Source organism: Oxyura jamaicensis, chromosome 27, assembly GCF_011077185.1.
Source record: "Oxyura jamaicensis isolate SHBP4307 breed ruddy duck chromosome 27, BPBGC_Ojam_1.0, whole genome shotgun sequence".
NCBI lineage: Eukaryota > Metazoa > Chordata > Aves > Anseriformes > Anatidae > Oxyura > Oxyura jamaicensis.
In genome coordinates this window covers 5,782,891-5,794,776 of record NC_048919.1, presented here as the reverse complement: position 1 = coordinate 5,794,776, position 11,886 = coordinate 5,782,891, and the positions used below count along the sequence as shown (strand labels likewise).

The following is an 11,886-nucleotide window of genomic DNA, read 5'->3' as shown; positions in this document are numbered from 1 at the left end:
TGAGTCTCTTTGCCTTTGACAGCAGCTAAGGTAAGTTAAGAACAGAAACAGTCCTGAATGAGGACCAGAGTTTGAAAGCTGTTCCAGTGTCTGTGATTTCAGTGAGAGGATGAGGGTGGAGGAAAAACAACAACTAAAAATCCTTTCTTCCTCTCTCCCTCTGATTTGAGGAGTAGAGCAGATGCTAATACTGATCAATCATAGCTGGATACAGCCAGGAATCTCTGATCAGCCTAATGTTTGCAAAAAAAAAAAAAATAATAATAAATATTAATAATAATAAAATGGAGCACAAAGTGTTATTTTCACGTGTCACATGCAACACCTGAAATCCTTCTCTGTCAGAAGAGATCCCCTAACTGGTGCCACACAAGACAGCAACTAAACAGCACTACTCCAGAGGGAAAGGGAAAACCTTACTCATCATATCCACTGGGAAAAGACAGAGGTGTAAATTGTGCCACTGAAGGTGAGATTACAGCTAAACACTGCAATAAATTTATTGGGAAGTTCACAGTATTTCCATTTCTGAAAACTTTTGGGAACAGATCAGATTCTCAACCTTTCAGAATGGTTTAAACAGAGTTGTCCTTGTTTGGCAGCAGGGGAATGAATGGATGACCTCTTAAGGTCACTTCAAGACCTATTTTCCATGATTATGGGGACATCTAATACTTGAAATGCTTTGTAATCAAAGTTGCCCTAGAGATGTTCCAGTGTCTCAAAGCAGAGCAGGACCGTTTCAGGAGCACAGCTGTGACCAACACTCCCAAACTCCTGAAACAACTTTTCAAGCCAGGTCTGCCACAGACAAGAGGAGAACTCTGTCTCACTAAGTGTTCTGCAGCAGAATATGGTGAAAGGGGGGGCAGCACCAGCTCTCTTGCTTAGTGTTTAGGGAGACAACTGCCCCAGCTGGATGAAAACCTAATCTGAAGCACTCTTTGTCCCAAGACAGGATCCAGCTGAAGCTCATGAAACAACTTGTTATTAGAGAATGCAGCAGATCACAGATAATGCTATGGATAGCATTGCTATCTCATATCATAGCTGTGATGGGCTAAGGCTAGAGAGGAGCAAGGTTTGCATCTTTAATTAGACACTCTGTTACACTGGAAGAAAAAAAAAAAAAAAAAAAAAAAAGCAAATATGGGCACATGGCCCTTTTCTATGCCCACAATTCACTCCTTGCCCCTGCACTTTTCAGAGCTGAACTGGCAGGCACTGTTCATCCTTTTACACATTGATCAGTGGATATCAGACTGATGGAATGAAATGCAGATAGTGCCTAGCTATCTTTAGGAACCTCTGTACCTGTTTTTTGTTTGTTTGTTTGATTGGGTTAGTTTTGATTTATTTATTGTCTGAAAGATTGTGAGAAACTTTAGAGTGATGCTGCTGTCCAAACTGGATCATGAGCAGATGCCCTGAAATAACCATAACTGTGAACAGTGGGTCAACATTTAATGTTGCTGGATATTCATTTCACTCTATTAACTTCACATCATACAGAGGCAGTTAATGAGAGGAAAACAAATAGGTTATACTTTGGAGAAACAAGATATCCAAGTTGGCTAGGAGTGAAGTACCTAGAATACATATAATAAAGATGTCAGGTTAAACTACTCCAGTTTATTGATTAGCAACTGTGATAGGAGTGTGAATTGGTTACTTTTAACTATTACAGTGCATCATTTAGTACAGTAGGCATGAAGCTGTTGCATGGGTGAAAAGCTTTTGAACACACTGGCATGGTTGTGTACTAATAGGTAAAGGATTAAACCAAATGTTAAGTAGTTCCTGTGAAAGTAGTAATTACTCCCTAATAGCACTGAAATCTCAATCTACCCTAAAAACATCCTTGTGATCCTCTATCTTAATGTAATAGAGATGCAAGACTTTTTGCTCAAGAGGCTGGTTGTGCCAGGGAGTTGTGTAATTACAGAGTAGCAAGAGTTTTGCTCTGCCAAGCAGGGCTGCAGTAAGCTGGATGCATGCTCATTCTGCACTCTATACACTCCTGGTGTAGGAAGGCAGGTGGTGGTTGAAGCAAACCTACTCCTGATAGCAGCATTTCTCAACAACACTTCTCAGTTTTTCCCCAGGGAAGCTGTCACAGTACCGAGCCTGACAGAATTTAAGAAGCGTTTGGACAATGCTCTCAGATACATAGCCTGATTTTTTTGGGTGTCCTTTGAGGACCTAGGAACTGGACTGCATGATCCTCATGGATCCCTTCCAACTCAGGATATTCTATTATTCTATTTAATAAATAAAATAAATAAATAAACACAGAAAAAGTATGTTTCAGGAAGGAATTTCAAAGTAGGAAGCTTTACACAGAGACATACCTCAATCATGCTGGATTTCTGCATTTGTTCAGGACAAGTTACATCATGGATACTGTGCTAGCACAGTGAAACCCTCTCCCACACTGAAATCATTGATATACTTTTGCCATTATTATTGCATTTCCACTAAGGTCTGCTTCTTGTGCAACTCAACAAGAAAGTCTACTTCTTTCATGCACAAATCCGTGATGTAGCTAAGCCAGCCTGAGTCCAGGAGAATAGGCACACATATCCCTCCTATATCCAGGTGTGCAGGGTTACTGCTCCAAGCAGCTCAGCTGAACTCCATAAACAAGTGCTGGCAGACCTGAGGGGAAGGTTGTAATTTGGATAACCTCCTATAAAAGTTCAGGGAGCTTAGGGGACTAAGCCACAGACAGGACTATGTTTTACAAGTCAGCACAACCAGCCACAGGCATTGCTTCAGAAAAGATGAAAATAGAGCTTAGCTTTTGTGTTAAAATAGCACAAAGATAATCCTTCTCTGTTCCTTCAACAGATTAAACCTGGGTTCAACAAGGATCCTGGAGCAGCTGGGGCACCCCTGGAGCAGTCCCTGATCAGAACTCACGTACTAAAATGCAGTAGGCCCAGTTCTCCTCCTAGATAGGACTTGCATTGGGTAGGGCAGGTCAGACACTACAGAGAACATCTTACCAGGCATAGGATCGCAGCAGAACTGGTGGGAGTGGGGTTTAACCCCTTACACTTTAATGGTATAATTAACATCTGGGGATACATCTGCTCTCCTAAATCTGGCTGTACAAGGGCAAGATGAAGCAGTTGCCTTACTGACACATACTTCTAGCAGCTACAGAGCCATAATAAAACATTTCTTCACTTGTTCAGGACAAGGATCAAAATAGTTGCTGTGCTTCAGGCTAACTTAGCTGCCATCCTTGATCCCATATAGGCTGCTGCTGTGCCACCACCCTCTATCTTGTTAACCAATGCTGCCTCACTATTTCCTAATAGATTCCTGCTGCTATCCATCCCAAATTTTGTCATCTTAGATTGCAAATTTTGGGGGATAGATACTGCTTTCAGTATCTAGGTTTGCACAAGGAGGTTGCAGACCACAGTCAGGTTGCCCAGACTCAAAGCTGATGATGACAAAAATAACAATCTAAGCTCTTGGTTTTAGGAAAGTTATTTGAACTTTAAGAGAGAGAAGAAGCAAACTGGATCTCTCTAAGATGATACTCGTGCTTCTCAAAAGAAGAGATGAATGTTATTAAAACTTTTGCTGGGGAAGGAGGTGTTATGTGGAATTAAGTCTTAGATCAATGCCATATGCATTATGTCCACAATACGCATTCATTCTTGATTTTGTGATATACTAATGTGTAATTACCGCTAATGCAAACATATTTTTAAAGGTTATTTTCCTGCTCTGCAGTTCAATGGACCTAATGAAGCAGATCTAAGTGGGCTTGAGCTACTTTGATTAGGTGCTTGATTTCCTGTTTACCTCATGGAAGTGGGTTTGGTCCCACACTGCTAATGTTTATAAAGGCTCTGAAGGGTCTCATCTGAGCACTAGAACTGGTTGAAATCTTCTGAGCAGCTTCAGTGGAGTAGAAAGGTAAGAAGCTCTGTATCAGTCTATTTTTTTTTTTTTTTTAATTCCTTTTCCTAAGATGAGAGTGAGCAGTGCTTGACAGTGTCAGGCAGTATCTATAGCAGAGTAGGAATAAGCTGTATCTTTGGCTGAGTTTTTCCTAAAGTGGTATAAGACTAGCAATTTTCTTGATAGGTTTGGTGGAAAAGAACTATAGCAGTACACACCATGTTGTAAAGGGAAAGAGTTATTTCAGAGGAGGATTCAGTACGTGGCAAGTCTTTAGTCTTTAAACATATTCTACAAAGGGAAATGATGAGAAATTGGTTCTTAGCTGCTTTTTATATCCTTCCAGCTATGAATAAAACAGGGATAACTCTTCTTCCAAAGCAGACAGTATTGCACAGGGGATTTGAAGATCTTCACGTAGTAAAGATCCCACAAGTAGATACTACTGTTCCTTTTGTGAAGGAGTTAAATTGTAAAATCAAAACAGTGCAATGACAGGTACAGTTAGCAGTAAATGACACACCAGGCAGAACTAACTGAGCTTGATTTGAGTATCATACAGGCAAACCAGGAATGTTTTCTCTACAATCAGATTGTTTAAAATGCAGATTGTTTTTCTTTGCTGCTTAGATAAATTCTGCAGAGAATAAGTGCTACCATTTCTTAAAATCAAGGTTACAATGTATGTCCTCTCCTATTCTCATAAATAACTACCTTATGCAGAACAATAGTCTTGAATGACTTAGCTATTTTCAGATTCATCATCATAACTACAGCGATATATGTAATAAATAGCAAATACGAGCAAATTTCTTATTTAATCACGACACTTTTCTCAACTTTCATTTGAAATACTCCTTGGCTTTTTGTATAATGAAACCTACTTCTCCTATTAATACACTCTGTAACTATTTGCTTCTTACTGCTTTAGCTGTAAATATTTCAGGGGTTTTGCCACTGTTCAATATATAACACTTTTGCTTTTAGAAGTATTCCTCTCAATTTGATATCTCTGAGATAATGTAACACATTTAGTATTCAGCCTATATATAGGCCAAAACATTTGTTTTAAAAAAAAAAAAAAAGTCAGTTTTCCAGAAACAAACAAACAAAAAAGCTTCAGTTATGAACAGCATCCAAACTTACAAATTCTTGTTTTCTCCAAAATAATAATTGGGCAATTGTAAGAATGCAAATTTCTACTTATATGAGTAAAGTTTCACTAATGTATGAATGAATTTTTGAAGGATGGGATACCTAAGTCCTGATCTAGACTTCTTTTTGTTACTATATTATTCCTGTTAACAGTAGTTTTCCAGTGCAATGCAGATTCCAGAAATATTGATAACAAAGAGTGAGGTGAGAGACAATAGAATACATCTGTGAGCCTTGATCAAAACCATTTTTGTATAGAGTTTGCAGAGCTGGAATAGTTATTAAGAGCTCAAATGTCCAAGGTCTACTGAGCTGAACTGTGGACATGAGGACTAGGAACAGCTTGAAACTAATAAATCTTGGAATTTGATCCCTTCACCATCCTGAGATATTTTTCATAACAGATATTCACTGACTCTGGCACCAGTCCTGACATAAGGCATTATCCATCCCTACAGAAAGTTTCCCAGGAATTAGATGAGGCTGATAAATCCTGCAGAACTGCAGTATGGGATAAGCAGGATGCGATGTAACTACTGTTTGCTCTTGGATTGCCAGATTCAATGTGCGTTCTCATTCACATACTTAAGATTGAATTGACCCTTAAAGCACAATGAGGTACCCACAGTGTCAGCTTGTAAACGTGGAACAATGCAATGTCCTCACCTCCACGAATGTGCAAATCACAATGAATTTGATGTTTACAATAAAAGTATAGGGAACAGACGTTAAAAGACACCACTGTCGTGAAAGAGCATTGTTACTGAAAAAGTAACTTAACTGTGAATGGCAAAGGAGAGCTTTGTAGGTTGGAGAAGACTGTTCCAAGCACAAGGACAAGGAAAAAAACATGTTTACAAGCACAGGCACATGACTAACCATTGCCCATCTCTCTGGGTTCACTGTCATGTCACTTATGTATCCCAGGAGCCAGGCATCTGGATTGCCCTCTGCTTTTGAACGGAGAAGTCAGCGAAGAAAATGATGTATTTGAAAGTTCTTTCTCTGCTTTTTGCTTCTTTGAGCTTTGTTTTGATGGAAGAGAACATCTCAGGGTAAGTGTTTTGGAAAGCCTACAATGTATTTTGAGCTTTTTCCAGCTTCCTACTGGAGGCAAGTAGACTATTTCCCTTGGCATCTTGGTAAATAGGTGAGAATATGAGTCCTGAGGTAGCTCTTGGATAATAGAAAGACAGCAGAGCATACAGAGATGAGCAAATGATAAGAGAGGTCTCAAATTAAAGCCTTTGAGCCAGAGCCAAGAACTCCCAAGTTTTTCCTAAAAACTACATTGCTCCAGGTTGGGAGTAACAAGCTGGAAGTCAACCAGGAAGTCAAGGTTGGCTGAGAACTAGAAACAAAATATAATTGTCTCCTATGAATAAGGCTAGGGGGCATTTGATACTTCAAAGCTTCTGAAAATGTGACCAGTTACATAAAGCAGGTACATAAAGACTTTCCATCTCTCTCAGATTTCTGCCACAAAACTTCCAACTACCACATGAGAAGATCTAAAAGAAGCCCTACTAGAGCAGCAAGAGTTGCTGCAATTCCAGATAATAACACTAAAAAAAAAAAAATCAGCCTTGATATCCCTTTCTAACTTAGCTAGCAACCAAGTACGTCTACACTGTCAGACCAGCACTGGCTTCAAGTTCTGGACCTTGTCTCCTGTTGTCCACCCCTCAGGCTCTTGAGGACACAGGAAGAGGTTCCCTTGGCCCTATGTGTGCAGCTCACTAGAGAAGGGAATCTGAGCATACTCAATGTCTTAGCACTTAGTCAAAGTCTATATCCATCAGGCTATGGCAGGAAAGCTACTCTGACTCTAGACTTTAGCAAATATCCCAAGTTCATCTCCTCCTGAGATGTCAAAATGAGCTGCAAATGTGTTAGCAGCCAGAAAAAAAATGGATGAGGAGATCGCTAGTGCCTTCTCTAGTTAACTCTTCACTTTACAATACAAGAACAATCACCTGTACAAAAAGAATTAAAAGTGATCACAAAACATTGCTGACCTTAGGGGATGCATAGGTAATCCCATGCAACCCAAGCAAAACTCTGCATAGTGCTTGCTCCTTGTCTGAGCAGGACTCACTCTATCTGTACTCTTACTGTAGCATAAATATAAGGACTCCCAGTGCCCGACCAGTGCAAAAACGCTACTCTGAGGCCACCCTGGCAAGTGATTACAGCCGCACAATGGATAACATGCTGAAGAAGAACTTTGTGGAATGGTTGCTAGCCAGGCGGGAGAAGAAAAGCGAGTAAGTACATAGACTTTCAACGCTCCCATGATTTGAACTGACAGCTGTTGTCAGGCAACTGATGGCTACAAAATAATGTAGAGCTGAGCATATTTTCCTTAGACTGAAGCAGTGATTGCAGTGATTCTCTGGAGACTTTTTTTTTTTTTTTTTTTTTTCCCTAAGTTCTTGAAGCGTTTCTTGTCTGTCGGCACACAGCACAACTATCCTCTCTATCCAACACTCCCTTTTTCTGTTTGGTATATGGAGTGGGAAGGAGCTGAGTTTTGTGGAAAAGCAGCATTTCAGCACCCTCTTGTGGCATCTCAGGCTGATGTCTTTCTTCCCATTTTTGCCTTTTCAGCAACGTGATTGAGACATACAAGAGAGAAGCTGAGCCACAAGTATCAGCTGTGAATGGCCAAAGCTTGGACCTGCGCAACCACGAACCCAAAGACTTCTTTGCTTGGCTTTTAAAAAACAAGAAAAATCAGAGGTGAGATTGGCAGAATAGGAAATAAAGACGAAGTCTGGTCCCCAAGGGAGGGATGATGTCCCCATGTGTTTGATTTTTTTTTTTTTTTTTTTTTTTTTTTAGGAATGGTTTAGGGCAGGAATTGGTGGTAACACTGTCAGCATAGGAAAACAAAAAGGCTTCCTTTTAAAAAGGGAATGCCCTTTTGACAGGGCTGAAGCACATCCATTCCTGCAACATACTAATACTACAGTAATGAAGAAGTTAAAATGAAGTGCTTTGACCTAACAAAACCATTCCATTCTGTTCAAAACCCTATCAAAATAAAACTTTCCAGTGAAAACTGGGATGAAAGTGATACATTCCTGTAAAACATTTTTGATTTGATCAAATCGTCCCACAGGGCAAAAATAAACAAAACAGTTCTTCCATTGTATCACTGCTGCACACAGTTACTATAAAAAACATGAGATCTAAATGTGAAATTATGTAGGATTGATGCCCGAGTGACTCAAGGAATTCCCAAGTTTGTTTTTGATCTATGTCATTGGAGACACTTGCAGTTTTATTCAGATGTATCTACACTGGTTACAGGAATGATGGCAATGCAATCTAGTTCTTAAAAGGTAATTCTCAGGAAGGTAACTTAGTCCATATGGTGCTCTCTCTTGTTCCAGCTAGTGCCTTCATTTCCCAAGCCATCTGGCTGAGAGTGCCATCTCTGTGCTGCAGAGCTTTGTGCTGTGTCAGCGTATCCACAGCCTGTCAATAGCGTGTTTCAGTGCCCCCCAGTCTTACCTCATGTCACAAATGTTCAAAAAGAAGATTAGACACTTGAGTCCAAACAAAAATCTGTTCTCAGGCACTTGCTATTTTTAAAAAAAAAAACCCCCCCCCCGGGGGGGGGGGGGCAAAACAATTGCTTTCTTTTACATGAAGGGGATTTTAAAAAACGTAACAGGTTGTTGCTGATTAGTCCCAAAATTGTGTCAGGAAGGAAAACAGGCACTTACTGCACATAGCTCACATCCTTCAGGCACAATTCTAGTGTGTCTTGATAAAAGAATGAAACCTCTAACTTACAGGGAGTCACCCAGAACAAGAATCTGGGGACATTTGTTGTCTTCTACAGCCTTTGCACTAAAACTGCTTTAGAAACAAGGGTGGAGGGGATGACCCAGGGGTGGGGGAAATGAGCACTGTTATGGTTCACAGAGGTGTTAAGGCCAAGCACCCAGAAAATCAGACATTGAGAATTGCTAGTAATACTGAAAATGCAGAATCAAAGAAACGAGGGCTTTGTGGGATCTCAAAAGGTCATTTAGTCTGACCTCTCCTACAAGGCAGGATCAGCTTGCTCTAAACTACTCCTGACAGATGTTTTTCTAACCTGTTCTTAAATAGGATTGGGAGGGAGGGAAGGAGAGGGGGAATGACACACACCTTTGGTGCTAGAGATTAATCAGCTTGATCAGCCTAATTTAATAATAATATTAAAAAAATGCAGTGTTTTCCCTAATCTCCTTAATTGCAAATAAAAATAAATAAATAATAAAAAAAACAAAACACAATTTGTGGGGTAAAAAAGTCCTTCCCAGAAACAAAAGCTTCCCTTTGTGAGCTTGGGGCATAGACACTGCTTCACTCTGCCTTTGCTTTGATGCCTGCTGGGTCTAAGAGAGGACATGGGGCACGGGGGGTTGGGGTGGTACAGGACTGGTTCTTCTCATCTCCTAAGACTGACAGACATATTCAGTGCTAGATATCCCAGACTGACCAAGATCAAAGCAGTGTTCTGTAGCAGGATCTCATCATGTCAAAATAGGTTCTGTTTTGTTGTTGTTGTGTTGTTTTGCTACACTTAGGGGAACGCCCCTAGCCACCAAGATGTACCTTTATTCACTCTTCTTCACTGGCACTTCTATTTTGCAGCACAGAAAAACAGTTAGTAAGAGCATAGTGTCCTTTCCTTCAAACTGTCTCTCCTACTCCATGGCTCTACAGTGCTGCCTAGAAGGCAGCAGAGGGACTTCTTGTATGTTTAACCTTGTCAAAAATCTAAGTGGTGCCTGGAGGAAAAGATGATGAAGAAAATGCCATATGGATTCAAATCTTTTTGGTTAAGTAATCCTTGATCTAGACTGGGAGGCAGAGATTTTTATGTGGCTGTTTCAGAATATAGAGGGAGGAAAGACTCCCTTTTAAGATTTTATTTTATATATGTATACAAAAAAAAGGATGAAGTGATAAATTTAGTTAAGAATTACACAATACTGAAAAATAAGAGAAGAAGAAAATGCATCCTCTTGGCTGTGGAGATAGGAAGTGGTGAACAAAGAAGAAAGATGAACTGCTAATGTTGCAGAACAGTCTCATTTCCCAACAACAGGGAAAGAAAAAGGCAAAAGTTGGTAGGATTGACAAGCTGGCAAGCAATGCACTAAGTCAAAGGTATTAGAAGACAAAGAAAATAAAATATACCTGTGAACTTGATGCAATTGGGATAAGATTGTTATATACACATTTGGATGGTTTCCTCTGTCTTTACGGCATGGCACATTTCTTGCAGTTTTACTTCTCTGGGAGGTTCAGAAGATTTGAAGGATGTTTTGAACCAGGAGTTTCTGACATGGCTAATGTCGATTGACCTCTGCAGACCAAGGTGAGTGATTATTCTACCTGTTCCTGTTGTTAAAAACATCCCTTCAGATCCCATTCCAGCACTGTACAAAGGTTTTGTCCCAAAGGTCCTTGATGCAGTGCTCATCTTTTGATAGCTGTTGAGTGCTCACAGGGTGTAGCTCAGCTGAATTTTATTGGACAGTTAAGAGCTTTGGCCAGAGTTTGGCGCTGCAAGAGGACCTTCAAATCATCAGTATGATAAACTAGGGGATGGACAAATTTCAAGTTATGACTGTCTAGAGAAGGCAGGTTAGTGATTTTTTTTCCCTATTTTTATGAGAAAATTAGATGTTCATCTAACCAGTTACAGATTTTATTATTATTATTATTATTTTTTCCAACAAGAAATTGGGATGCAAAATGTCCAGGGGAAGGTCCTGAGAAGGCTCAAGGAAATGGAGAGCCCATCTTAGGGGCTCTAGGAAAATGAAGGCTGAGAGAAACAAATTTACCATCTATTAAAAACAAACAAACAAACAAACAGAGAGCTATGTATGCTAATGGAAAAAGTTAGACAAGAATGAAAAAGGATGAACTGGCCACGAATAGGCTTGAAATAAAAGGCAGCTCTGTGCTATAGCCAATTCCATGCAGCTTGGTCAGACAATGTGAACTAAGTGGCCAGCAAGCAAGCAAGCCAGAGAAAACAGTCTCTGCAGCTCATCCTGCAGCCTTTCCTGCAAAGGGGAAAAAATAATAATAATAAAAAATGCATTTCTATCCTCTAACCAGTTGCTGGTTTCTCTCAAAAGCTGTAGATACTTGCTATGAGATACTTACTAACTTTGAGATGTCTGTCTTGCTATCAAAATGGATTTCCAAGGTATTAGAGGGGGCTGGTGGGTAAAGAAGCCAATAACTTATGCTTTGTTTCCTTTAGAAACCAAATTAAAATGGGTTAAGGTGGTCCCACAGGGATTTATGCTTTTCTCTCCCACTTCTGCTTCATTAGGACTGTATAACTCCAGGACCCTCTCTCAAGGAGCTCTCTCTTCACTCTATCGATGGACTCACTAAGGTGGAAGATATTCTATGTTCATTCTGTTCTATGCATGTTGTCCACTTTGCCAATGTAAGAAATAAAGATTTTAGCCTGAAGCTGAAATAAGATTTAGTTAAGACTTCGTTTGGGGAGAGGCTATAAAATGTTACTAAATTACTTTTCCAAAAAAGGCATAATTCCATGCAAGGCTCATAAGGGTCACAACACGCATTGTGTGGGTCAGTGAATTCGGCCTGCAGCTGCCGGAGCTGTAACGCGGTATGAGCCTGACCGCAGTCTTTCGGCACTCTGGGCCCTGCCGCCGCCTGGGGATTCCGGAAAGGACGGGGGGGGGGGGGGGGGGGGGGGGCGGGACGGTGTGAAGTTCATCCCGGGCTGCGCAGGGACAAGCCCTGCCCGAAGGC

General features: G+C 40.4%; 1 protein-coding gene and 2 long non-coding RNA genes across 9 annotated transcripts; 1 reads left to right on the top strand and 2 right to left on the bottom strand.

Annotated features, from left to right (window-relative positions):
• Positions 1-3,811: 3,811 nt before the first annotated feature.
• GIP (gastric inhibitory polypeptide) lies at positions 3,812-11,586 on the top strand. 6 transcript variants are annotated; one of them, XM_035347686.1, is made up of 6 exons: positions 3,812-3,936; positions 6,004-6,131; positions 7,197-7,343; positions 7,687-7,818; positions 10,367-10,459; positions 11,432-11,586. In XM_035347686.1, the coding sequence occupies exons 2-6, from the start codon at positions 6,058-6,060 to the stop codon at positions 11,439-11,441; spliced, it is 456 nt and encodes a 151-aa protein (XP_035203577.1). In that variant the 5' UTR covers positions 3,812-3,936; positions 6,004-6,057; the 3' UTR covers positions 11,442-11,586. The 6 variants fall into 6 exon arrangements, with proteins under 6 accessions (XP_035203577.1, XP_035203579.1, XP_035203583.1 ...); XM_035347688.1 differs by lacking the exon at positions 11,432-11,586 and adding an exon at positions 10,575-10,705; XM_035347692.1 differs by lacking the exon at positions 10,367-10,459.
• Positions 5,823-7,278, bottom strand: LOC118178859. The gene is made up of 2 exons (XR_004756308.1): positions 7,175-7,278; positions 5,823-7,052 (listed from the first exon to the last, which is right to left on the bottom strand). It is a non-coding gene; the product is annotated as an uncharacterized LOC118178859 (long non-coding RNA).
• LOC118178858 lies at positions 9,461-11,565 on the bottom strand. Of its 2 annotated transcripts, none has more exons than XR_004756307.1 (2): positions 11,260-11,565; positions 9,461-10,482 (listed from the first exon to the last, which is right to left on the bottom strand). It is a non-coding gene; the product is annotated as an uncharacterized LOC118178858 (long non-coding RNA). The 2 variants fall into 2 exon arrangements; XR_004756306.1 differs by having other exon boundaries at positions 9,461-10,682; positions 11,260-11,434.
• Positions 11,587-11,886: the final 300 nt, after the last annotated feature.